Below are 27,698 nucleotides of genomic sequence, written 5' to 3'. Positions count from 1 at the left end.
TTATTAAACCAAACTGTCTAAGCTATAATGAGCTTTCTTCCAGAAGTCATATAAAACACCTTAAATACAAAGATTTGTATTTTCAAAAGTTGTACTGAGGATTTATACTGAATTAAAGCTTTTGTACAGAGGATATATAGTAGTAGATAAAGACTGTCAGACCCATTAAAATGAAGTTGCAGATTCTGCTGTTGTTGAAGTAGAACACTTTCCTTCTTGTAACTGTGTGCAACATTTGCCATGCATAAGTTAAGGCACATTCATGTTAAGATATTACTTGTATGTTTGCTTGATTATCTTCATCTGATCTTGCTCTCTTTGAGGTCTCTTGAGCTGATGTCAGTGGCTCAAATGACAGTAAAGCACAGCCACTATAACAAGAGAGAGAGGAAAATGGCCCAAGGTTAAGTTTAGTAAAAACACCCATAGCAAGTATGCATGTTCACATTTCTAGCATGAGGAAGAAAGTAAGTCTACTGTTACAGAAGTAATTTTAGGATCTTTCCTGAATGATTTAAATTTATCTCTCATTTAAGTCAGAAGACTTTTGGGATGATTTGCACATTCCTATGTAGGTCCAGAAGTAAGTTACGTTCAGGTAATAAGCAAGTTGAACACGTGTAGGAGGGTAGTTTTCTCCTAACTTAGTTCTTTCTGCAGGGCACACAGTGCAGAAAGAAGCAAACGTGGTCATTACCATGAGTCACTACTGCATTTACATTTTACCCTGCTGTTGACAGAAAAGGCAGGGAAGAAGCCTGCATACATGTTGGCCAAAATTACTGCCAGTAAGTGAAAAGTGGCAGCACATTCGAGGAACCTGGCCTGTCTGTTAGAGAATACAATGTGATGTAGGTACATTTTAAAAAAGGGTAACCTTTCTTAAGACTGCTTATACACAATCTATATAAATCCAGCATATTTGTGAATACATATAATCAGTCAGAATGAAGCAGGAGTCTCTACTGTTAACCTCCCCCCAAAAGATGACAACAAACATTTTAGAGCTAAATGAACTTACATTGACAAGGTTCAATTCTATTGTTCCAGTTTTCTCAGTATCCAGTTTTCTAAACATTTCTGTGGTAACAGAGAGATGACAGACAAGGATGAATATAGGAACTAATTGGAAAGCCCTCCCATTCCTTGTGCTTCAGAATCAAAAAGGAATTTAGTCCCAGAGTCTAAAATTTATGACAACAGTCTACACCCCAAACCAGAAAGGGCCACTCAAGTCATTGCATGCTCATGTGCAAGAATGAGACTGAACATTTTTAGTGGTTCAGTCTGTACTAGTAACTACAAGTAACACTACTTGTCAATCTGTGTTTAGACTGGTTTTTGTTTTTAAATCAACATTTAGTTGTTTGCATGAAAGACTGCCTGGCTCCATCCAGTTCAGCAGCCTGGCCTCAACAGCTGATTCCTAGATCTAGGAGGAGCATGCAGACTGGGTTGCCGGAATGATAGCTCAGCTTTGAAGTTGCTTTGGTTCCAGTACAAAGTTGTCTGAATAAATTATCTTGGACTTGAAAACACAAAGCAACAGAGTCTGTCAGGTTATTAAGCGTGTACTCACTGAACAAGGTTTCCAGCCGAATCAAACACCGGACAAAGTTATCAAAGTCAATGATGAGGTCTTCATCAGCAAAACGAGCCACAATGATTTGATGTAACTGGCAGTTCAGTTTGAACCCTAAAAATACAACGTCAAGGATTTAAAAAAGAAAAGGAAGAAAAAAAAATGCAAAAAGCTCCAACCAACAAAAACCCCACAACCTTATACACTGCCGGAAATTCAATTAGCTACTTTTGGTTAAATTCTCAAATGTTAAGAGTATTTACTCCATTTTTTGAAACTCCCAACAACCCCTTCTGTACTTGGAGTGATTCAGAGCTGTGACTGGGTCACATGTGTTTTTCCTGCTGCATGTGCTCCCACACTTGTACTCCTGTTTCCCAGGGGACATGGCCAATTGCTCCAGCTCATGGGCCTTCCCTGGGTGATGAGGTGGCTGCCAGACTCAGCCCACTGAGACCCGAGATGAAGCCGCGGCTTTCTTTGGGCAAATGGGTCTCTATTTCCAAAGAGTATCTAAACTTTGGGACAAAAAGAAATGCTGCCTCATCTTGCACGGTAACAGGAGGGGAAAGCTCCAGAAAGCCCAAACATAGACATTAAGATGGCCCCAGAAGATCAGTAAGTTAATTTGGGATCATATGGCTCTGTGATACCCCGCTCACTCAGTGCTGTAACTCAGAGTTGCTTTTCAGTGGTTGCAGTAGCAAACTGACTCTTTTAATGTTCTTGTGAGCATCACCCTTTGGTCAAGCCGCTTCCATTCCCTAGATCACAGTGTCCCAGTTTTACCGGCTTATGCCAAAGCCACATATACCCAGAGGGACTCATTGAAAGACAACAGTATGCTGTTAGAAGGCCAGACTGTTGCAGTTATTTGTGCTTCTCCGAAAGCTGGTCACTAAAGAAACTAACTGCAAACCTGTCACTCCTTTGAGATGCTTTTAGTATGCCAACATGGCAAGACACTGCTACCCAAATACAGGAACCCAGGCTGAGTATCTATATTAAACAGAGGCCTTTCAGGTCTGGGAACACAGGATTTTTCAGCTTACAAGTGATATACAGGAGACTTGTGAGCATCTATCAACGCAGCTTGAAACTGGTATTATCTTAAAAAAAGACAGACCAATATAAATACCTGCTGTTTCCAGCGCTCTCCTCATCTCATATGAATTCATGGTACCGGATCGATCCACATCGATTTCCCTGTAAATTTTCTGCAGAACACAAAACCCGAAGTCAAAACCTGTCAATAATTCAGAGCATGTTTTGGCTTTCATCGCAAGTCAAGCATTGTGAAATGCAGCCTGCACGTTACTTAGAAGCATTTGCAATGTTGGTCTGAAGGACTAGGTAGTTATCTCCGAGTTCATCTAAAAGCAGCTTTAGAAAGTAAGTCGTTTTCATGCAGCAGCCAGAGCAGATAAAGGCTCCAGAGGATTCCTTGAATGCCCGTGCAAAATGGCACTATTCCTACCAAAGTGGCAAGAGTGACACCAAACTCGCACCATTAAGTGGGAAGGCTAAACATACTTGGATGCGAGTTAAAACAAAACAGAAACCCCTCTGAGGGTAAGGCAGGAGGAGAGGCAGCCTCTCCTTCAGTCCTTCACCCGAGCACCTGAAGGACAAGCAGTTGCCCCCCCTAGGACTCCAAGGGACAAAACCTGGGGGACCGAGGACACAAACGCATTGTGAGCTGAAGTGAGAGTCCCTGCTTTGGGAAGTGTGATTGTACACACTGTACGAGGCAAAAATTGGTCTGCAGCCACCTCTACATTTGATATTGCATATTCTCTCAAAAAGGTTGTGTCTTACCTGGTATTTCTGAATCTTTGTCCAGAGGGTGTGGAACTCCTTCAGTCCCAGTTTACCACTCCCATCATTCTTTGTTGAGTTAAGGGAATCTCTCGGCAGGAAAGGAAAAGGGGTTTCCCTCCCTGTGCTGGGTTTACTTACATGGGCAGTTGTGACTTAATACTTGAAACAAATTGCAATTAAGAAAAGGATGGAAAGTCTTCTCTGAAAGACTCATCCTGTTGAATACACACTTGTTGCCCAAGATGTCTTTCTAAATCGGTAAGATGAAGGATTCATTTAAACCATGATCAGTTCACAAGCTCTTTCTGCTCTTCCTTTGGCAGCTCTCTCTCTCTTTTCAATACATGTATAAAACAGCCGAGATGATGCCGTTTTGTTCTGTGTAGTTGGTTCAACACCTGCAGTTACAGGAGCATGAGTCCTAAGTCCGGATTATAAACAGGAAAAGCCACAACCAAGCCTGCTATTTGGAGAACTTAAGGTCTTGCACAAACAGCTAACAAAAGAACCTGGTGACGGCATCAGTCCCAAAAACTGCTAAGGAGTCCCTACAGACTGCCATATTTTACACCAAATTATAGCAGAGCATCAATTTGGTTTGGTAATTTTCCCTTTTTCTAACTATACAATTCAACTCCCACTGCACAGAGAAGCTGAACACAACTATTCTTAGACTTGATCCTTCATCCTACACTTTTGCCCTTGTTCTTAGGAGTAAAAGCTCCTAAAATCCAACATGCTCTCTACTTCCTGTATTTGTTTCCCCCATTTTCTATTTGCTAAGTCCTCATGGCTTTACGATGCCCTTACCAACTCCAGCCAGATAGCAGAGCAGTGAAGCACACCCAGGTGTGCATGTTCAAACTCTGCAGCCAAGGCTATCCACACCATGCTGAGAGCCAGGTGCCTTTTCCCAGCATGAACATCACTTTGTCCCCAGCTAAACCAGAACACACAAATGCTGGGAAGACTTCAAACCAGATCGTCCTGTCTGATAATGGATTTTCCCTGCTGCCTGGGAGAAGGCATGTGCCACGGTCCAGCAGTAATAGCAAGGACTACCATTTTTATTCAGGGGAACCAGGGTAAAATGAGCTTCACCTCAGGAGTTATTAGTACATCAGTATGGACCCACCACTGCAAAGGCAGCTCACCTACTTCAGCACAGGCAGAAGAATATCATCTAGGCACAGCCATAAAGGATACATCTAACAGGTCAACCATTATTTTGCATGTCTCAATACTAAAGCCATCAGATTTAATATCTTTGCCTGTAAAGAAAGAGCAAGAGACAGGATTATCACCGCACGCTGTACCATAGCACCTTCCTAAATAGCTCATAAGCTCTATAACCAGTGTATACACATCAGCCCTTATTTGCTTCTGTGTCATCGGTGACTTCCTTTGACAAAGACGCTTAGGGTGAAAGTTAGCTGTGACGTTTCCCCAAGCAGACAGCCCAGTTAGCCTAGTTTGTGGGTGTGCTACAGAAGCAACAGGCAGAGATAAAGCTCTCCTGCCCTAATTGTCTGCCTACAAAGACAAGGGTGGACTTTTGTAGACAACATTGCACTTCTGACCTTTGGAGGTCAGTGGTAGGTAGCTTCATGCAAAGGAAGAACATCAAATCAAGCTTGGTAACCAGCAATACACCATTGCTAACTGGCTGGTGCACACAGACATACAACACAGTCCTGGCTACCTGGCTAAGATTTCACTTTGGAAATTAAAGAGACTCTTACTTCTCCAAGCACTTATTTCTCGAGCACTGTTTAATGGAAAGGAAAATGATACAGAGCCAAGCTCTGAATCACTTCACCGAAAAAGAAGCCCAAAGTTTCTCCTCCTCAGGGACACCCCAGACCATTGGGCTGGGCTACTGTTTGAATCCTGAGTGGTTCAATACTAAAAGTAGCACCAATACCTTCTCTTGATTATTATCAAGCATTAATCAAATCCGTCCATCTTCCCAGCAGCCAATTCCCAGTAGCAGACCCTGGGATAAAAGGCCATATGCATCCTGCCAAAGCACACGTCCCGTGAAACACACCTTTGGTGCAGGCACAGCCCCGGCATTTTTACAACCCCCTGAAGAAGCAGAGATAGCACGTGGCCACGGCCATACGGAGAGCCAAGCCACAGGCCTGGGGCAGAGCCCGAGGCTTTCACTCTGCCTGGGTCAATGGTGCGCTCTGTGCTCTCACGGCCACGCTGGAAATCTGCTGGCGGCCAGCTGAAGCCACAGTTGGAGGAAGGTACTTACGTTTAGCCATAATTTTATTCAAGATGTTGCGCAGTTCGAAGGCGGAGATCTCTGCATCCTACAGAAAAGAGAAAAATTTTTCACTGTGAGCTGCAGACACCGTCTATCTCATAAGCAGCTTCTGACTCCTTTGGGTGAGTTGGCCAAGTTCAAACATCCCTTGGAGTTTGTTTCCCCTGGATGGAAATGCAAGTGGTAAGCTCTCCCCACCTCCCATTCCCAGGAGCACCACCAATTCCCAGGCATTAGCACACCTGGCTGTGGGGTCTGCCCGAGACCCCAGGCAGGTGGGAGCAGCCTGGGGAGATGGCCCAGCCCAGCCCTCATCATCTCCCAGAGCGAGCCATGCCCCAAGCGCCTGCATCAAATGCTCTGCCCCAAGGGCAGAATTAGGAACCTGTGGAGATCAAAGTCGAGCCTGCAGTTCAAAGAGAGCGAAGATTGTTCGGCAGGAGCGCTCACAAATCTGTTCTGTAAGCAGATGGGTAACTACACAGATTTTTGAATGCACAATTGTGCACAAGCTTGAGATCTGACTCCGTGCAAGAATTAAACTTCATCCTGGGGGAGGCATCTCTCTTACTGGTTACATGGGTGAGCGGGTAAGATGTTAACAGAAAAACACTCACACTTCCTGCTAGCTGTCCAAAAAGCTTTTTAAAGCTGGGTTCGATGTCATCTTCGCTGATCTCGGTCTAAAGGAGAGAAACAGAGAATATGGAAAGGAGGAACTTTTCTGCCTGAAAATGACTTAATGCATTTCCTTGCCCCTAGCAAAACACAATTTAAATGGCAAAGTTGAAGGTACAGAGTGCTTTTACTTTGATTTTAATCAGTTTTATTGTCAGGGGTGCCTCAAAATGCTGGTGTTGGAAACACTGCAGGAATTAAGAGCTTTTGCTATGGCATTTACAAAAAAAAAAAAATTAAAGAAAATTTAAAATTCTTTGTTCTATTAAAAATCACTATCAAATTCAGAATTTCGCTGTTGCTGCTACTACTACTGTTGGACTAGCTGTCTTCATTTAAAGAAAAGAAAGCAAAATGTTAAGTTCTCATCTTGAAAAAAAAAAAGGGAAAAAAAAAAAAAAAGAAGTCACACAGAGGGGTAGATGCATTAGTAGGCAAAACATCCCCAGCTCCAGGAAGACCAAACGTATACGGTGAGCCACTACTTACTCATGGAAACAATATCACGTGCAAAAACACCCCCCTATGGCTAAAGGGCTGCACTCCTGGATTCCTGGAGTACAAAAGGAATTTCCTATGGCTCCAGTTACCCCTACAGAGAGCACCTGATCTCTGCTACCTGGGAAGCCCAAGCTCACCACTCTGGATAAAGGACAACATGTGTTTCCATTATTGCTTATGATGTTCCCATTTGCTGGACATTCAACTATGGATATTGAAAGATCTGTTTCCAAAGTGGGACAACAGTTCTTGATTATGCTTATAGAAAAATGCTACCCTGCACACGGAACAGGCTCTGCAACCCCACTTATTTACAACAAAATTGTCTCCATTTAAAACATTTAAGTTAAGATATACCTCTTCAAAATTGGCCTCAATTTCATCATCTATGACCCTAGAAAGATAAAGAAATCAATATTAAAACCAAAACAAGTCACTTCTCTGATGCTACAGAACCATACAACAAAAGATTACAGAATAGTAGAAAGGTTTTTGCTTGCTTTGAATTAGGGAACTCAATATGAAAGGTCCCACACCCCTTCCCAAGGCCTTAGCCCAGCTGCTTTTCTAAGATGCAACATGTCTCAATCTTTTCATGGCTTCACAGCTAACGGTGTGGTTTGAGCCAGTTCCATTAAAACCCATTTTATCAAAGGTATCATTTGGTTGAGCAAGTATCTTGAATTTTTTTCCAGCCTGATCTCAAAGGTGTGAGATCAATTGTTGTGATCAGTGTGTTCCCAGACAGCCGAAAGCACACGCATTTCTGTCTCCCAAGCAGGGAACCCAGCCTGCAGCTCTCTGGGGCTTTCTTCTCTCCACAGACCAATCTGTGCTGTGGTGCCCAGCTGCCTACAGCCCAATAACTAAAAACGTCTGCCCAGGTAGTGCTGGTAATAATAATAACGATAATAGAAAAAAAAATAACAAAGACAACAATAACTTGTTATTATTTTTCTTCCACCATTCCTTCCTGCTAAGTTTACTCAAACTTTCCTCAGTTGCACATGGGGAAACTGGGGACAAACAAGAACGGCTGTGACCCCATCCACGCAGGGCGACTGGGCATTGCCCCTTCCCGCTCCCTGCAGGAAGCCAACGTATCCCTGCCCTGGGCTGCTCCATCCTTCCACACCCACGAGAAGGACCAGAGATCACCCATGTGCCCATACCGTTCTTACGTGGTTACAAAAAAGCTACATACGTGGAGTTTGCATTTTTTTCAGAGAAGACTCGCAGACAGAAATCCCCATTCTTGTTGGGTTCAAAGGTTGAGGGCACGACGATATATTCTCCTGCAGGGAGCTTGAACCGGTTCAGCACTTCTCGGAGGTTGATAAAGGTGTTTGATTTTTCCCTTGCTTTGTTGGTCAGGAAAAAGTTTTTGCTCAGATGAATATTCGTCTGGCCAGAAAACTTATGAAAAGCAAAGAAAGAGAAAAAAACCCCACAGTTTGCATGTACTTGCATTTACAGATTAAAAGTATAACAGATACGACCATTAGATGTGGACGGACAAAAAAAGGATGTCTGTTCAACAGAGCCAAAAGAGAGAAGAGAAAGGGGGTGAGTGCTTCCCACCACAGTACTCTTGAGCTGAGGCTGCAAACGTATTTTGCAGATAATCCCAATAAATCATTCAGGTCATGCTTACATTTTGCAGGTGATGAACAGTGTGTGAAGGCATTTGGCAAACTCTTCCACCAGCTATTTTTCTTTAAAGCGAGATGGCTTACGACCCATGTCCCTCTGACCCCCAGAGCTGGTGCCACCAGGGGACTGCAGCTCAGCTCTGTCTCTGAGGTCTGGCTGACTTAAAGCAGAGCGCCCGCTTACAGAGGCCTCCAAGAATAAAATAAACGTTACACATTATAAAAGCATATTTGGAGTGTAACATCTTCCAGAACAAACTCTTTTGCAGAGGGTTTTACAGGTGGGCTAGCTCAGCTCTAGAATCAAACATCAGGAATGTGCATGGTTCAGAAACCTCCCCCTCCCATCCTCCTGGATTTTTAAGGATGCAAAACCTGTCAGACCCGCTGTCACGGTAGGAAATAAAATTCCACCTTTTGGGGAAAAGTCACCAGACTGTAGCTAGAGTCTCTTTTTTTATGGAAATCGGGTTTTTGGACCACTAGGGTGAAAGCTGAGTGGCTGACAGAGTACTGCTAAGGCTTTCAAAAGGTACATAAGAAATTTAATTAACTGGCAGCACCATTTCCTTTCCTGATGAAACCACGTTTTACATAACAGCAGCTGGTTTGAGCGTAGCCTCAGGAGCTGTGAGGTGCCCCGGCTGCTTTGCATGCACCCTCGAAGGTACAACAAGCCCCATAATGAGATTACCCAGGCATTTTGCTCAACCTCATTTGTTCCTCTGAGGAGCAACAGCTCAAAGGCATCTGCAGCCCTGCCTCCTATTGCATAGGCATCACTGCGTTGCCACCCCTCTCTGATCCCCGGGGCATGCTGCTATTAGCTACCTGCAGGTAGAAACAGACAAAAACCAATAAAGACGGTGCTTAGGGAAAAGAAAATATACACTTCCTTGGAATATTAGTTGTCTGTCAAACATGAACTCTGTGCAAACCTGAGAAAGCAGCTGTGCTCTGGGGGAAGAGGTGTGGGTCTGGGCTGGGAGAAGACCCATGGAAGAGCAGCTTTGGTGAGTTTCTGCAGTATAGAGAGCTCTCATCCCAACCCAAGATGCTCTGAAAACGCATCACAGGCTCAAGGCCCCTTCCAGAATAAATGGCCTCTAACTTTAAGACTCTGCACAGTCAATATTGTCCTGCAGTGAAGGAGGATCCTCTGAACCATTTCTTCCCACAAGCCATTCAGCCCCAACTCTGCACCTTGACCACCAATGCATGCTACGTACCTCTGGGGGCACCTGCAAGGAGAAAAGGAGAGAGTTATTTGCCTGTTCAATTGCAGCTCCAGGGCTACTTCTTTTCACTGCTGTTCAGCAGATACATCCACGCTCTTGAAAAAAAGACTTGGCTTGCAGGGGTAGGTGAACGCTGAGTGCCCGTCACCCAACGCTGACTGCTGGTGGAGCTCCCAGCTCCATCCTGGAGGCAGGTGAGGCTCACCCAGGGCAGCCTGGGCACAGCCTGGCACAGACACAGCCACGCTGGTCGTGGTTTCCTGCTGACCCTCTAACCTGTGGCCCGCTGTGATATTTTTTGTGGACTCTGTTTCTCTACTATTTCTTCCCACCTTCTCTTTCACCCCCCAACCTCTCCGCCATCAGGAGAGGAGGTAGGGGCTAAGCAAGACAATAATGCAGTTTTCTGTTTCCTTACGGACTCCAGGGACCTAGCTTTGCTTTAAACCTTATTTGCCTACGGGGACCAAATTCTTTGACAAGCTATTCCAAAGCTGGGATATCAAGAAAGCAAGCAGTTGCACATATTGCCTACAGTTACAGAGCAACCCACGGGCAAGACCAGTAGTCCTATTTTCAGCAGTCCTATTATTTCCAGTTAAGCACTGTTGCTTTGCAGCTCTGAACAAAATGTCCTGCTTAAGGAGTTACCATAGACACGTCTCTGACCCTTCACTCAGCAGAATGAGTTTTACAGGTGTTTTGGCTGGTTCTGCTGCTGGGCTCACGCTCCCCAAGCTAGCGCAGGTGCCCCAGCTAGTGTCACACCCCTACCATGGCTGCTCTCATTCTGCCGCTTTTCACCACAGCCTGAAAAGTGAAGGTCAGACTGGGTTTCTGCACTTTTAATTTTTGTTTTTTAAATACTTTTTCTGCTCCTCCATTTAGAAGCACAGAGTATTATAGGTGAGAAGCAGCCTCTGTGGGTCATCTGGTCCAAGCTCCTACTCAAAGCAAGGCCAATATCAAAGTTCGATGAGGTTGCTCAGGACCTTGTCCACTCTAGGTTTTATTATCTCCAGGAATGCAGATTCCATCATCTCTCTGGGTATCTGTCCCTGTGATTGACCACTGTTTTCACGGAGGATAATTTTCTAAACATCTAAGTGGACTTTTCCTTGCTGCGGCTGGTGTCAACCCAGCTGAGTTTTGGTAAAAAGCCCAGTCTGAGAATTGCACTACCTTATTTACAGGGCGAGTTTTCCTTTTCCTCCCATGCACCTGTACTGCCTTACTTGCCTCATAAATTGCAAAGCCGATGGTATGCATGTCCTCTCCCATCTTCCTCTGCTTCCTCCGGTGCTTCTGAATCAGGCCAATGAGGAAAGTGCAGCCCCTCTCAGGATCATCAGGATCCTCATCTTCTTCCTCCAGCTTGATTAAATACTGTGGATTCGTCCAGAAAGTGTCTGGGAAGTGGATTTATGCAAACTGCTCAGAGGCTTCTTTGAAAGCAACTGTGCTGATATATACATGTCAACTAGGACAGATGCAGCTCTGACTTTCAAAATCAGCTGTGAGAAGGAAAAACTGACACTCCCCTCCCCAGGCTTTACAACCACAACTAGACCCTCACCAGGGAGACACATTTCCCAAACACCTGCACTTTTTGGACATCAGTCCTGGATATTCCAGGTATATCCTCCTCCTCCATAGGCCACCCCAAACCAGCTCCCAGAATCAGCGCCCAAAGTACAAGTGGACGAATATGAAGGGTTTCTCCACCACAGCGGTGACCACGTGCTCTTACTTGGGTAATTCCTGCAGCCCCCTGCAGTGGCTCCTCGCCTCCAGTTCCCATCCAGCTTCAGCAGGCTCCACTTCTTGTACCTGTCACTTGCCAGGGTGTCTGGAGTCAGGTTGCAGATCTCCAGGCGGGAGTAATGTCTCAAGAAGTCGTTGAACGCCATCCTGCGGGAGGCAATGCCACAGGCAACGTCTCCTTAGGATGGACAGGTTTTCTGTACAACCACCTTGTCTATCCTCCATCTCTACCACTGCCATTTAGCACTAGGATTTGGGGTGAATTTGCTCACCCATCTCAGAGAATGCACTGGGAGAGGTTACTTTTTGTGAAAAAAGCAGAGAAGACATTCCCTTCAGCCTGAATGGAAACCCAGTGCTACTTACCAAAATTCTCCATCTTCATGCCTCCTGGTCAGCCGCTCCCGCACCTCAGGGTCAACACCACTCCAGTTTGGGCAGCTGAAAGACAACCCCACATAAACTACAGGGTAAAGGTTAAATCCTAAATGTAGCTGGTCTGGCACAATGATTTCACTTGCTTACAGCTCCACGCAATTGCAATACTCCACAGTATCTAGCTGACAGCAGCTCCAGGGCTCTCAAACCACAGCAGCATTAAAATACAGGGACCTGGGATATTCGATACCTCACTTCTTAAATATCCAAGGTGTTGTGGTTTAACCCCAGCCAGCAACTGAGCACCACGCAGCCCCCCACTCACCCCCTCCCCACCCCAATGGGATGGGGGAGAAAATCAGGAAAAAAAGTAGAATTCATGGGTTGAGAGAGGAACAGTTTAATAGAACAGAAAAGAAGAAACTAATAATGATAATGATAACACTAATAAAATGACAACAGTAATATAAAAAGGATTGGAATGTACAAATGATGCAATTGCTTACCACCTGCCAATCGACACCCACTTAGTCCCCCAGCAGCGATTCCTCCCACCCCCTGCTCCCCCCAGTTTATATACTGGGTATGATGTCACATGGTATGGAATATCCCTTTGGCCAGTTTGGGTCAGCTGTCCTGGCTGTGTCCCCTCCCAACTTCTTGTGCCCCTCCAGCCTTCTTGCTGGCTGGGCATGAGAAGCTGAAAAATCCTTGACTTAGTCTAAATACCACTTAGCAATAACTGAAAACATCAGTGTTATCAACATTCTTCTCATACTGAACTCAAAACGTAGCACTGTACCAGCTACTAGGAAGACAATTAACTCTATCCCAGCTGAAACCAGGATACAAGGTAAGGATCAAAACCAGTTTTATTTGCAGAAAGTGCTAATGCCTTGACTGAGACGGAGCTTTATTTTAGAAAAAGGAAGACCCAGAACAAATACTGTCCAGCCACAGAACTAAACTCCGTCTTTCATTGTTAACAACAGAAAAGGATTTTTAAAGCCCTTTTAGCAGGAAAGTTTTCTGTAGCTCACCACTGAGCCTGGGATGTTAAAGGAGCAGAAAGTACAGAGAGGCTTGTAGGAGCCACCAGCCAAATGACCGCATCTTACGCGAAGGCAGGTGTTTGTATGAAGGGCACTGCGTGCTGTGACGCCTACGTGGGAGATGACAGTGGTGGGATGCTTCTTTTAAACAGCTCAGAGCAAACACCACACTCAGATGTGACTTAGAGAGGAATCTGAAGTAGGGAGAAGACAGGTGACAGCAGAAACATGATCATACCCCTGCAGTAAAAGCCTACAGGCTATGTGCAAGCCATCGACTCACTTGTCGTTCCATTTTCCGGTCCACTCCACTTCCCCCCAGGGATTTCGGATTCTGATCAGCTTCTGCACCGTTCCTCGAAAGTTCACCTGATGGGATCAGAAGCATATGGAGAGTTATCCAGGGATTCAGCACTGTGCTCCCTTTCACCTTTTCTATGGGAATTAAAGGACATGACAGAGTAAGTATCTCAGTGCTACACAAACCCTAAAGTGTATATACAAAAACACGCACTCATCTGGTCCAAAAGCCATGAAGTCAAACTGATTTTGAATGAGGTCCATGCACCCAACCTTGTCCAGAGAAGGTTTATAGCATGCACAAATCAAAGCTCACGATAACCACAATGTCCGTTTCGTGTTGCTAAAAAAATTACCTCTGACAGGATTTCAAGCAAAGGGAACATAAAGCTGCTACAGGACTGCCAAAAAGCAGGTACAAGGGGATATTTCTCTTGAGTTGTCATTTATGTACAAACTGCCTTTTCATATTCAAATGCATCAATGCATCAGACAGGATACTCAGTGTGGCCACAACCCCTCTGACCACAGGAATGCCCCGCAATGCGGCAGCCTCAGCCCCTCCTCGCACTGCGCCGAGGCCCTGGCTTGTTATCTGCTGATCTCTGTGCACACTGAGGCCAGGCCATACAAAGCTGTCTGAGTTTCAGTAGGAAAAGCCAATATTTATGGGGAACATACAGCACTAATTCGAGGAAGGAGCTGGCGCACCTCTAGAGCCCAAAGCCAAGAAAACTGCATAGAGCAGCAGCAGCCCAGAGTCCAGAAATGATGCTCCAGTGCCCAAGATGAACTATCCTTACAAAGCCTGCCTATATCTCCAAAGGAAAAGCCTGGCTAAATCATGCCTGTTTGTGAATTAAGGTCAAACTCCCTCTTCACTGCTTTTGCTGTGAGAGAAGAACCAAATGCAATCACATAAACCTGCCTGTTAGCAGCATCCACCTCAGTGCAGCATGTCAGCAGCTCTCTACACCTCACTCTGGAGTTTCAGAAATTATTTCGGAAACAATTGTCGGTGAAGTAACTGAAAGTCCATTACACACGTGGAAGGATGCCACGATCTGCTTCCTTTGTTTTCACTTGTCTTAACTTTGCCAGTGACCTACTCTTGGACAGGCACCTTGCACTTGAACATCGTGCCCTGCTGAAAGGTGCTGTTTGGCAGGCATTTAAGGGACAATAATTTTTTTTTTTTTTTTTTTGCTTGGCACGTCTCTCACACATCTTGCTGTGCATTTAAGCTACAGTACTGCCTGCTACGCAGAAGTGTGTCGAGGGGCCCGGTCACCAGCAGAGGGTAGTGTGCCCTCTGCACAGAGCTTCCCACCACCCGCTCACTGGGAAACAGCAGTGCTTATGGAAAAAGAGGGGCTTTTTGGTCAAACCCCCAAGAAGTCAAGTTTGCGTTTATCCAAACCACACCGACTAATTCAGTATTTCTCCAGAGAAAAGGGGCTCAAAACCTGATTTGGCAAAATGGGTGAGACTGGAGAATTTGCAACATGGAAGATGGATTTGTGGCTGCCACGGCCCAGGCCACGCGCAAAGCTGGCTGCGTTTCACCCCTTCGGGGTGGCGAACGTACCTCCTCCGCCCCGGTGACCGAGTACGCGTGTCCCTTCACCAGCTTCTGGGAAGTGACCGCCTCCGTCTCTGCTGCACTGGTGATCTGGAGAAGAAAAGAAGCTCGGTGAGCGTGGCTTCCCGCGCGGCAGGGGATCCAACGGAGCAAAGCTTCCCCCTCCAACGGAGGTTTAATCTCACTGGGGGGCTCCAGGGGTGGTTTAGCTGCCGCAGAGGCAACGAGAGGGATCTGTGTGACAGGCGGGGAGAGGGGAAGGCAGCACGTGTGGTGGTGCTGGAGCCCCCGGGGTCCACGTTCGTGGCACGGGGTGCGCACCAGAAGCCCTGCACCACAGCAGAGCTCCCTCCCGGCTCTGAAACACTTAAGTGTGGTGCATCCCCCCTCGTGCGTCTCCAAACGCTGTACAAAGGGGGATACACACCATGAACTCTGTGTTCTCAAGGGGCCCAGAGGAACGCAGGGGGTGACTGGTCTGAGGCTGCCCAGGTGTCACCAGGGATCGCACCCAGGTCCAGCAAGCCCCAGCGCTTTGCTTAGAGGTCAAAAGACCCCCTTCAGCTCCACAGTGGGGTGGGATGTTCCCCCTCCTTTCCCCAGCACCGCCACCCAAGGACCTGCCAGGCAGGGGAGCGGAGGGAAAAGGCTGCACTTTGGATGCCATTCATGCCTGAAGGCATATCACCCTCTCACTTTTTCATGGCCATTACAATACTCGCACAGTCTGGCCTATAAACACGGCAGAGAAAAGTCACTTCTTGCTAGAAAGTGACTGCTTGACATCTTGCTGTAATAATACTTAACCCTCTATGAAACATATGGTTGTCATTGCCTTCCCACCATTTCAGAAAGTGTGTGATCTTCAAACAAGCATATTTGAAGCTTCAAAAAAAGAGAGGGTGGGATCAAGCAGGCAGGATTCCTGCTGTCAATTCACGCCCTATTACTGCCCCGCAGTGCACTCTCCATGTAATGCTTAACCTCTGCGTCCCTATTTCTCTTACAGGAGAGAAGGGAAGATTTTACAGGATTTTTTCAAAGGCTAAACTCATTAATAATCAGTTTACAATATAGAAAGTGTCAGCATTTACCAACAACAGAATATATTTACTCTCCCTCACCCCCAACAAGAGATTTGTATCAATCTGGGGCAAAAACCCAGATGTCAGATTCTTATCTAAATGCAAACGAGTAAAACAGGCCTCCAAAGTGCTGCAACGTTGCATGCTGACATTAACCAAGTACTTTTCCTGCTGTGAAGCTTCCCTCTCCTGAGACTCTGCTTTAACTTGAAAAATGGGAGGAAACATTTGAATTTGTATTATGAATGGAGTTCTTGTAAACAGTTTACCTTCCCTTTAGACATAACTAAGATGTAATCTCATTTGGGAGCAGGGTGATTATCACAATAACAATACCTAGACTCATTTCAGTAAGGCTAAAAGCGATGCTGAATCCTTGCAGGCAGGGCCAAAGTGCCTCTTTTCCTTCTCGTGCAGGTTCAGCTTTTGACAACGTGTTTTCCCATAAAGCCTTTTAAAGGCCTGGCAACAGTCCGAGCCTCCCCGCTTCAAGAACAGAGTCCAGATTTTTTTGGGAACATTTTGGTACAATTTGTGCAACAAACAGGCTACAGCAAGGATGGAGGTTACCACCTCTGAGCATCCGACTGCAGGAGCCATTAGCAGCAGCTTTCTGTCCAAACCTACTCAGCCCGTACCAACCTGCTGCCAAGCTACAGGCTTTCTCAAGAACAAAAATGTACATCAGGACCCCTAATGAGTTCCCTGTATGATTCGTTACCATGAACCTATGAAACAGCAAAAGCTCTAGGTCTTGAGGAAGAAACACAAGGGAGGCAACGATCTTTTACACATGAACTAATGAAGTCTACATTTCAACCTAACCCCCAGAAGAGCATGCGCCTGGGTCACACTCTTGGGTCAAATTCTCCAGACACAAGGTAGAGCAGAGAACCATAGGCAGAGGGGACCAGCAACCTTTGTGCACCTCCTGCAGATGGAGCAAGGGGCCACCCTCCAGCTGCCCACATGCACAGCAAGAGCCCAGTGTCCAGCAATAAGCCCACCAACTCACATCAATAGAGCAGCCAAGGAGAGAGCCTTTCTGAAGTGCCTTCTGAATGATTTTGAAGAGGTTGGGTGGTGCCTTCTGCAGCTCATACCATTCTGCAATTCCACCGGTGAAGTCCTCAAAGCCTTCAGTGGTGGTGCCACCAGAGAGAGACTCATACGATCCGTTCAGCCTGCACAAAAAGGACACACACACACACAACCATCAGGCTCCCTATTTTCCTCTTCTCACACACACACCATCAGCAGATTCCCCACTCTCCTCTTCTCTTGGAGAGAGGCACTCAGTTTGCCAACTGTCACAGCATTTCTGCTTTCAACAGCACCACACCAGCTACAAATGCGCCCTCCATTCAGCTTTGCTTCTTAGACCTCTGTACTTGCAGAGCCCAGCACAGAGTCTTAGACGATCATGTATACAGGTTGCAGGTTCAGTCATATCAATGACAAAAGTCATGAATGCTATTTGAAGAAAAAAATAATATTAACACAATCAAGACCAAACAATTTGCCTCCCTAGTTCCACATAGTCTTTTAATCCCTTTAACAATTATGGATCTGATTTTCAGCTGATCTAAATTAGCTCAGTTTCTTAAGTCAATTGAAATCAGTAACGTTAGATGGCAGAATTCCTCCCTGGCCATCCCCAAACTGGAAATTCAGTTTTGAGCATCTTCACCTTGAACAGAGACCTAGGCACAGGGACTGGTGTGCTTTGCATGCTGAAGCACTGCTGGCGCAAGCCCTCACAGGTGTGAGAGCACGTGAAACAGAGCTTCCCAGACCCCAGGGACAGGAGACAGCACTCTAGCCTTGCCATGAGATGCAAGAGCTATTTTTCCTGGCTAGCAGCAAAGCCAGTCCATTTGGCTACTTGTCTTTAGCACCTGTCAAGCAAAGCTTTACTAAAGCAGCCATTGTGGGATACCCCAGGAGTTGTAAAGGCTAGTAATTAGGCTGACATTTTAAATGCATGGTATCCGTGCAGTTGAGGATGCTACGGGGAAGCAGAGGCATTGGGAGATTTGAGTGGGGTGAAAGCCTGGCCTCGACTCACTTGGCGTAGGCCTTCTCCAGCAGCGCGCTCCAGAACTCGCTGCCCTCGGCCGAGTGCACGAAGAGCAGCTCCCCGTTCTTGGTGGGCAGCCTGTCGTCCACCACGACGTCCACCCACTCCCCGTACTGCCAGAACTGCAAAGAGAGCACAGACGTGTCGTCACTGCCCCACGCTGTGCACTCAGGTCACCAGGATGTTTATCTGCTAACGCCAATTTCCTAGAGGAAAATCAATCCCCTGCACAGCCAGCTTCGCCCACCCTCTTCGGGGATGCACGTCCTCAGCTGGATCTGCTGATGGAGGAAGGACCACAGAGACAGCCCCTGCTCCCAGCTCTTTGGTTAGTGGTCGTCTTCCTTCCACCACCATCACCCTCTTTGGATGTCACCGTTTTTCTGCCTGGCTCTTTGATGTCCCCCAAAGTGCTCCAGGAAACACCACACACATAGACGTAGCCAGCTACACCAGCTCCTGGCCAACAGCAGTGGGGAGGGGGGAAGGCTGTTTTCCACGTACCTGGAAGTGGAAAATTCCTGCATATCTATCCTGGAAGCTCTGGTCTTTGGGAACAACACGGGCCAGAATTTCTTCATTCAGGGTGAGAGAGGCAATAGCGGCCAAGAGCCAACAGTCCCCTGCAAAAATAAAAGAAAGAAAAAAAAGGAACAGTGTCATCTTTATTATTCAAACTTCATTTGTTAGTTTCTGTACTGCATAGGGATTGTGCATTATAACCAATAATCACCTCAGCTCTGATGAAATGATCCCTCCCATCACTTTACCTCTAAGGCAGATCAAATGTATGTACACAAATCCCTGCCATTTCCAGGCAAGTGTGGAACTTTCTCAAGAACAAAGTAATAAAAAATACAAAAAAAGTAAAAGCAGGCTTTTTATGATCTATCAACATAGTTATCACCCATGCTGGGACTATTTGAAGGAAAACTTAATATTCAATTGAGTGTCTACAGATTAGGAAGCAGCATGGGGAAAATGCAAAGAGCAGGGCCTGTGGGCACACGCAGATACTCAGGGGTGCAGTTTCTCCTCAAAAGGCCAGTGTTTTATCAAGCATAGGCTGTTTTCCTTCCCCTCCTCCACATTTAATAAATGCCTGTTGACTTGCCATCCAGAGACCTATCCGGTGGACAAGCTCCCTTTAAGGTGTCTTGCCAGCTTCCTACCAAATAGGAGCGTCTTTCACCTTTTACATCTCTGGAGGGTCTTGCTAGAGGCCTCTCTGTTTAGTCCCACATCTCGTTGTTATAGTAACTCACAGAATTAACTCACAAGGTTGACAAAACTTAACAATTTTGAAATAGTTGATAAGAAATCCATTACCTTGGAGACGCTGCTATGCGATCATGTAAACTTAAGATAAGTAGAGCTAGAATACGTGCTGTATGTATAACCAAGAACATATTATTCATTAGGAATAGATAACAGTCAATGCTGGATGAGAATCAAGTAAATACCCTGTCCTTGCCTTACCTTGCTTAATTTTAATACTAAAATCAAGACCCACTTGTGCATAATGACTATGTAAATGTGAGTCCACCTTAGTATAATGAACTGGACAAGAGCATGACATGCTCAGAAGACCTTTTCACTATATAAGTTTGTGTAGCCTATCACAATTTTTGTTGTATGTCTTGCCCTGTAACATAATTGTATAAAAACTTCAACCTTTCTTTCTAAAGGTGTGCAGGTATTTGGAGACCTGGCACGCTATACTGCAGTATAGCAATAAAGACAAATATCTCGACTCGATGTGTTGACTGGCTTTTTGCACATCGGGTAAAAGAACCCAGCTTTTGGGACAACATCGTCTCTGGCACTAGTCACCGGAGCGTCAGGGAAGGTCTGAAGGCAGGCGCTGTTCCCCAGTCCCACACACCTCTTCACCCTTACTGGGATGGGGCCAACGTACACCGAGCCTCATGCCACAGCCCCAGGGCCCAGGCCGTCTGGATAGTATTTTTCCACACCATCTCCTACCAAGCAGAGGGAGGAGAAGACCACAACTATATAAACATTACCTCTATTTTTTGTAATTATTTTCAGAAACCAGTCTTACTTTAACAGAGTGGTTACCTTTCTGCTCAGCTGTGGGCCTCCTGCAGCTCATTAGCAAAGTGATTAGAGATTTAAAGACCCAGCTGATGCCCCGACTCCCACAGCCCAACACAAAACTCCTTGTTACCATTACCAGATCTGCTGTTGCCTTGCTTTGTGAACACAGGAAAGCTGGTATTACACATCAGATCCCACAAAACGGTCCTGCAGCATGTGTAGGATTGCAGGTTCAAGAAACATGAACTCGCAGCTGCTAGCAAGTCAGAGGCCAGCAAAGCAGTGGTCTCTATACAGCCAGCTCTCTCCTATGGGAAAAGGGTCACAAGCTCACAGGTGGGAAGCTGGGATTCAAATGGGAGAAAGTCTCAGGGAGAGTTAACTCTAAAGCAGCTCTCAGACCCAAACCCATCACCACTCAGATAGCAGAAGGAGGAACACAGACAACGTGCAACTCCCTCCAGGATGCTCGACGCTTTTCACAGCTCATCCCCAGCAGCAGCTCTATGAATGACATCTGTCCCATGGCCCTTTTCGCATCTCACAAAAGGTAGAAGATGTGAAATTGCAGAGTAGTTTCAAAACGTGAGATGCTTTTACTATTTCATAACCTAGAGGGGAAGAACCGAACATAAAACTTTCCCCTCGGCCCTGCCTCCGGCTGCTTGTACTGCAATGGAGAAGTTGTCATGTCAGAGAAGTTTTTCAAATAGGAAAGTCACCTTGCTATTCTCCTGTGACAGATTATGAAGCAACGAGGATGTTCGCCTTCCTCCTCTGCGACAGCACATCCATCTCACCCTGCAAAATGGCAACTCGTACAGCCTCCTTCGTGTCCTTCGTGGCATTTGAGACCCTCTCCCCTGGGAGCTCTGCACCCTCCGGTGCCTGGGTGCATTCAGAGGCACCACCAAGCACAGCAAATGTGCTTGCTAGAAAAGAGATTGGGGTCAGAAGATACTAAGAGACATTTTTAGATGGGCTAATCTACAACTAACGGTATGATCCTCTGTCCCCCAGCTGCGTGAGGGCTTTAGCAGTTACCCTTCACAGCAATTTTCTTTACAGAGGACGGTGTTAAAGGGGTATGCAAACAAAGCCTTTGGTCAAAAGGCAAGAACAGGACTTCAACTTCAGTTCAGCTTACATCTGCACTCTCCCATATACAGCCTGCCCGCACAAAGTTATTTTTCTGGTTTTGTGTTTTTTTGTTGTTGTTGTTTTGTTTGGTTGGGTTTTTTGTTTGTTTGGGGTTTTTTGTTTGGTTTTTTTTTTTTTAACCAAGAGAGTCTTCAAACAAACCTGACAACATGGTAATCTCCTGGGAGAGACTGCCCAGAGATACCTTCTGTACGGACGATCCCTGTCTTCATTAAGTCTCTAAAACAGGTAGTTTCTGAACATGAGTTGGGGTTCTTCAAGTCCAAGGGACAACTACTGGCTAGAGAACAGCCCTGGTACTTTGACTGGGGCTCTTTTGGGGCCAGGCTGAATTAACAGCATACTACCTCTCAATTGATATCATAGTGTCTCCACTCCTTCCTCCTTAACTTGTTTTTCTCCTGCTGGCACTCATCACACAGCAAGTCAATTCATTAACCCAGACAAAAAAGTCTTTCTGTCGCTTTACAGAGTTAAAAGAGGTCACAGCTTGTGACAGGACTCTTCTGGGTCAAGAGAGCAGTGGGTATGTTATGTATTTGGCAGTAGAAATATTGTATGTCAGAGACATCCTGAGAAAAGGGGATGGATGTAAATACACGTGTGCACTGGACCAGCACACACCACAGGAGAGCTGGGCACTCTCCATCAACACCCCAGCACTGCACACAGGTGGATAACCCTTGGCCTCCCCCATAAATATTCCTCTTCTAGCACCCAGGAACCACTGGGTGTTTAAGACCAACAAAATCCTAAAAAGAAAAGAGCAGGGATCTTAATTCTCCCTGTTGTGCCGCTGTGTTCCTGCTCCAGCAGGAACAATCATTCACAGTTGGGAAAAGTTAGCAAGCCTTAGCGAGACTTTTAACTTCTAACGAACTGCAGATCTCAAAGAATCCTGAACACTGGGAACAGGCACGAGACAAGTCACAAATACACAAACTGATAGGTTAACCGGTCTCATCTCAGCGTAGAGGCCACATAACTGATAACCCACAGGCAGGTGCCTGTCCAAGCAGCAGAACAACCCTGGCACGCATCCCACGCTCTGCAAGGCTTTTACAGACAAACATGCACAACTTGGAGTCTCTGGCATCTCAGACCTACACCAGCTAGACTAAAGCCGGTACAGATATGCTTACCCAGACTACTGGGATGCCTTCACGTGGTTAGGTAGATACATGCTCTCATCCAGACTAAATTAGATAAACCCAGAAAGAAAGCAACTCAGCCTGCTCAGTACCGCTGTGCTAGTCCTAAGGCACAGCTGGGTAAAACCATACAGCTCTTGGCCTCTACAACAAAGCTGCAGGCAGAGCTGAAGGCACTTAGTGCATGCTCTATCGGGTGGGTGGGCACAGCTGGAGGAATATCCTACACCCTTTGCTTGCAGTCAGCTGTGGAGGTGTTTTTCCTCTCAATTGCTCAACCTGCAGCACAAACCAGAGTTCACGTTGCACAGCCTTACTCGACCAGGCAAACTGGACCACTCCAAGAGAACCCCAAAGCATCTGACATTGGTCTTGCCAACCTCAGAAAAACCGTGCTGATTTAACTTAGCAGCCGCTCTGGCTCAGAGGGCAGCTGTCCCACCATTCTTCCAAAGAAATATTAGCATATCTATTCCATAAACAAGGCAGGGGCTGGGCAGGCAGAGAGCTGCACAGAAAGAGTAAATGAACAACTCAACATGACCACAGTAGCTCAGGAAGCCTTGGTCAAGAAGCTGCTCAGGCATCTAGATTAAGAGCATACAACCTTTAATGCTATAATACATCTTTGAGTCAGATTTCCCCTGTAGATAAGAAGCTCTGAAGTTCAACAGGAGAAACCCCCCCGAGGACCTCTAGGCCCATAAGCAGAGTTTATAAAGAATTTCCTTTACTTTCTAGCTGTCTTATCAAGGCAGACATGAAGAGAAAGAAACAGCAGACTTCGTTGTAAAATCTCTCTGTTGAACTTTATACTGGTTTCTAAGAAGAATTTGGAGTCAGAGGAACATAGATCTTAACTTGGACAACTCTGGGCAAGATCTTCTTGAGGTTAAAAGGCAGATGCAGCATATACGGGAGATGCACCGCCCTTTGGTTTCCACATTTAGAAGTGCTCAACAGTCAGGATATCATCTCTCCCTTTCTGAACAGTCATCACTAAAAGTAGACCTGATAATTCAAAGCCTGGATGACAACAGCTTGTGATAACACCTGGAGTTTTAGCCTGCACTAAGTAAGCCTGAGCAGGGTCTTTACCAAATAGTCTTAACTATAAGAACTGGTACTTTTGTAAGGCTCTTGACAGTGACTTTCCTTTGACAGAGAGGGAAAGTCCAAGAGGAGGCTAACAGACAGGTTACTTATACGAAGAATTTGAAAGGAGTGTTAGCAAGGCTAGGTTAATCATGGAGAATTTTTGTAAATGCACAATACAATAGGCAGAACAAGGTTATCAGAAAAGGGAATATTATCAGGCTGAGTTTATTTATATTAACAAGAAGTACTATTTTTTCCTGTTGTGCTTCCTTTTTGCTGCTACCAATGTTTTACTTATTTCCATCTCTGCATTTACCTAATCTCCAGCTATAAACAAGAATGTTACAAGAAGTGTAATTGCAAGGCAAGCATAAATAGCCATAAGGGCTTAAAACTGGCCATTCTGGAGAGCAAAGACAAGCAAAGCATCCTCATGAGGCACCTGGAGGGCTGCAAGCAAAAGGCAGCTCCTCTGGTCCCTGCACAGCCCATGTAAGGGTAAGGAAAAAATGTACATTCAGCCAATCACAGACATGTCATTATTTTAACACGCTCATAGCTACAGGTTAACAACTACTGAATGTATTTGTATTAATACCATGGGACTCCAGGAATTTTTCTGGTTAGAAACATGAGGCTGTGGCAACCCACTTACAGTAGAGTGGTTGCCAGCGTGGGAAAACTAGGCATCTAATTTTCTAAATTCATTCTATTCAATTCATTATTTTTCCACACGTTTTTATGCAAGGAGGAGACACCAGTGACTGAACAGCAGAAGAGAGATATCGTGCAGTGTACGCCCCAGTGTTGTGATACCATGGTAACATCCCCTCCAAAGAAGGCGGTTAAGGGTGAATAAGCTTCCTCTCCCCAGTGGCTTTGGTTCCTCCCCTTTGCTATAATGAGTCACCACATCCCATGTGCTGCGGTTCTGAGCCAAATACCATCATTGACTTCAGATCTGATACTGCAAAACTAACTCCAAATACTCTCCCTTAAAAGTTTCTCCTAAAAAGCAACAAAAACAGAATAAAGGATAATCCAAAGCCCAAGGGGTAGAGTTGTGGTGTCCAGAGAACCTAATGAACTGTCGCCTTGGTGAGACGACAATCTTTTCTGTGCTGATGATCGGCTGTGCCTCTTATGCATCATGGTATTGTATAGTCCAGGTAAAAAATGATGAAACAAATTTATAGGCTTCATCTGGCCCACAGACTAAAGACTCTTGGGCTAAAAGAAACATCTGTACCACCGCTCATTAGCCAAGCTGTTCAGTTACACTTCCCCTGCCACGAAGCCTGTTGCAGCAGTGACAGGTACATCTGCTTTGGACGCCTCATCTGTCCCTGTGGTATTCGAAGATGTTCTGAATGGCTTAGCACAGCAATGAAACTCCACGTGGGCACAGGTCTGTTGCTTTTTGACCAAGCCTTTTGGGGAATAAACAGATGACAAAAGCTTCCTACAGAAAAAAGCAACATAATAAAAAGCACAGGTTTCCAAGAGCACCTGACATCTTCCAGTGCAGTCTTTGTGACATCCCAAAATGTGATGTCATTGGGATGGGAAATCAGTGTCAGCACACAAAGTTCAAGTAAATGGAAGCTTACGCAAATGTATCAATACAAATAGTGGTGTCAGATGAGGCAGTCGCCAAAAAAAAAAAAAAAAGGCATTTGTACTCCACATCTGGTACATCTGCTATCTGAAAAGCAGAGATTCAATACAGACAGGCTCTTAGTAACTCAATGACTATACAGAGAAAAGATCAACAGCATCTAATTTTTAATCAACCCCTAAACAGTCACACAATACCAAAATCCTGCCCAGATTCCCAGGAGGACAGTAGGGCGAGTCATAGCAGTAGTTAGCCATGGTGAAAACAGTAATACAAACAAGAACACTAATAACCTCCTATTCAAATGTTGATTCAGGAGGTAAAATAATAGCAGCTGTGAGTCAGTGTGTACCCTTTGGTGGTACTGTATAACCTCACGAGAACATCTAAGTGCTCTAAAGATCACTAAGGCAACAAATGCTTTCATCCATTTAAAAAAAGATTTGGCATTAGCAACAGCAACTCCACAACGTGAAAACCAAGTTACAAATCTTTCATTACAGTGCTCTTGCTGCCACAACATCTGGATAGAAAAGCTAGGAGTCTGCAGAAAGCAACTAAGTGCCTTCAGAAACAAGCATCTATGCAAAATGCCAGCTGTTGAAATGGCATTACAATAAACTCATTTCACGTCGAACTACTCCTTAGCTGTGAAGTCTCACAATAAAAAAAAAAATTAAAAAAAAGAGAGAGAAAGAGGACACAAATGTCTGGCATGTGTGTTAAGCACTGGGACATGCTCAATGTCAAAGCAGTCATGGTGGGAGATGTGATATTGGGCAGAGAGAGAACACATGAAGGAAGCTGGTGACATACCAAGGACTTCACCGATGACGCAACAGAGCCTAATCCATGCTGCAGACGATACTGGGGCATGAGGAGAGCTAAATTAACAATCTAAGTATTTTTTATTGTCAGTTTTTTTGTGGTTTTTTTTTTTTGTTTGTTTTTTTTACAGAAATTGTATCTAGTTGTTAAAGCACCAACCTGAATAACTCCTGAAAGAAAAAATAAGCACAAAACATGTGAAATAAGCTTCCCTATCCATTATATTTTTGGACATGAAAACACAAATAGTAGCAGCTGGACTAGAAACTAAGAAGCTACAACATGGCTATTATATTATGCTGACAAAAAGCAAACAAACAGAACTTCGTTCCTTTGCCAACCCCTCTGCAAAAGTGCAACACACAGCACGTATCCGTGATGTTTCTCTACACCAAGAGCTTTTCCTCAACCACGTTATCAGTCTAATCTAAAACACTCTCCCTATAGTTATGGAACAAATAGGAACCTCACTGCTTCCACTTCAGCTTATTTCCTCTCCCATCCCCACAGCTGCCCTCCTCACCAGCCTCCACACCGGGAGGAGAGGCACAGAGACACTTGCCTAAAACCCCTTCTGGCAGGCAAGGCAAGAGAGGCTTCAAGACCGGGATGGCTGTGCATGCACAGCCAGGTTAAGCCACCCGCTTCCCGCTGTTCCCTGGGGCTCCTCCGGAGCGGCAGACCCAGGGGCTGCCACTGTACAAACCTGGTGACAGCCATGGCAAAAGCAGAGGGCTCACAGGCTGGCCCATCCCTCCCGAAATACCCCAGTTTTTATTTCTTCGAGAGCCAGTGAGCAGCTGGGAATCCCTCCGTGTAACTGGTTTTCTCTGTACAGCATCTTTCCAGGTTTCAGGGGGTCCCTCCTGCTATGCAGCACTCTCTCCCACCGGGGAAAGAAACACCCTGCTACACATCAACTGCAAAAATTAGTCAAGCTACTCCCAGGCACACGGATGCAGACATGCAAGGAACTGGTAGCAACCAGAAAAGCCATCAGGAAACCAGTCTGTGTCACCCCTGCTCGGTGCACACAGCAAGGCTGTGCTCGGTGGCCGAACACACATCATCCCTACCTGCAGCTGCCGAGGAAAGGCAAGAAAGATCTGATTTGATATGAAGAGAGGTGGTAGGATGCAAGAGGATATATTTATAGAGTGAGTTACAGCCTAGTATAAACTGTGGTGTCCTGCCCGAACGGAAAACTCGGCTTTCTGCCTCCACCTTACCTAAGGCCCCTTGGCAGATGTCTGTGCGAGTGGCTCCACTGGCTATGAACTGGGGGCTGGAACACAGCTCCTGGGAACAAAACAAGCCTTGAATTACAGATATCCGCAAGTAAGGGAGGGAAGGAGGCCCCACTTGCAGCAAATTTAAACAAGCGATCGACCGCAGCAGACGAACGCCACAGAGATGGAGCAGGTCAGGAAGGAGTGCGGGCACCCGACACGCTAAGCGCGGTGAGGACGGGAGCTGGTGACCAAAGCTTGTGGGCAGCCATCTCACTTCACGGTATGCGCCGGGAGGTCCACCGCGTTTTTACACACGTGCACACACCGCTCTGCTGTTACCTCCCCGCCACTGACTACGCCAGGGTCTTTCCGAAACGCCCAGGCACCCCGGAGTCCGTCTGACCCCACGGCTCCCGTGGGAGGTCTCGTGAAGGAAACCTCCGCGTCGCGGTCAGCTCATCTCTCTGCTAAGGGAAAGAGTCATCCACAGCAACAGCCCCGAGCGCTACCCGAAGCGAGCGGTTTGTCTGCATGGAGAATTCAGGCCGTGAACGGCTTTTT

At 45.9% G+C, this 27,698-nt stretch overlaps 1 protein-coding gene across 1 annotated transcript in view; it reads right to left on the bottom strand.

The window, feature by feature from the left end:
• Positions 1-300: 300 nt before the first annotated feature.
• CAPN2 (calpain 2, (m/II) large subunit) overlaps positions 301-27,698 on the bottom strand; it is a 27,997-nt gene continuing 599 nt past the window's right edge. Inside the window, exons 2-21 of the mRNA XM_010577841.1 lie at positions 27,135-27,221; positions 18,493-18,611; positions 17,977-18,110; positions 16,924-17,092; positions 14,830-14,913; positions 13,225-13,310; positions 11,878-11,952; positions 11,498-11,658; positions 10,987-11,156; positions 9,739-9,750; positions 8,062-8,273; positions 7,215-7,251; positions 6,296-6,361; positions 5,667-5,724; positions 4,610-4,674; positions 3,401-3,469; positions 2,721-2,799; positions 1,580-1,696; positions 1,022-1,080; positions 301-371 (exon numbers count right to left, since the gene is read on the bottom strand). Coding sequence (XP_010576143.1) covers positions 348-371; positions 1,022-1,080; positions 1,580-1,696; positions 2,721-2,799; positions 3,401-3,469; positions 4,610-4,674; positions 5,667-5,724; positions 6,296-6,361; positions 7,215-7,251; positions 8,062-8,273; positions 9,739-9,750; positions 10,987-11,156; positions 11,498-11,658; positions 11,878-11,952; positions 13,225-13,310; positions 14,830-14,913; positions 16,924-17,092; positions 17,977-18,110; positions 18,493-18,611; positions 27,135-27,221 — 1,883 coding nt within the window. The 3' untranslated portion in view covers positions 301-347. The remainder of the gene's footprint in view (positions 372-1,021; positions 1,081-1,579; positions 1,697-2,720; positions 2,800-3,400; positions 3,470-4,609; positions 4,675-5,666; positions 5,725-6,295; positions 6,362-7,214; positions 7,252-8,061; positions 8,274-9,738; positions 9,751-10,986; positions 11,157-11,497; positions 11,659-11,877; positions 11,953-13,224; positions 13,311-14,829; positions 14,914-16,923; positions 17,093-17,976; positions 18,111-18,492; positions 18,612-27,134; positions 27,222-27,698) is intronic.

This window comes from Haliaeetus leucocephalus, unplaced genomic scaffold (genome assembly GCF_000737465.1).
Source record: "Haliaeetus leucocephalus isolate CR32 unplaced genomic scaffold, Haliaeetus_leucocephalus-4.0 Scaffold577, whole genome shotgun sequence".
Lineage (NCBI taxonomy): Eukaryota > Metazoa > Chordata > Aves > Accipitriformes > Accipitridae > Haliaeetus > Haliaeetus leucocephalus.
Note: the sequence above shows the minus strand (reverse complement) of the source record. Positions and strands in the feature narration are given on the sequence as shown.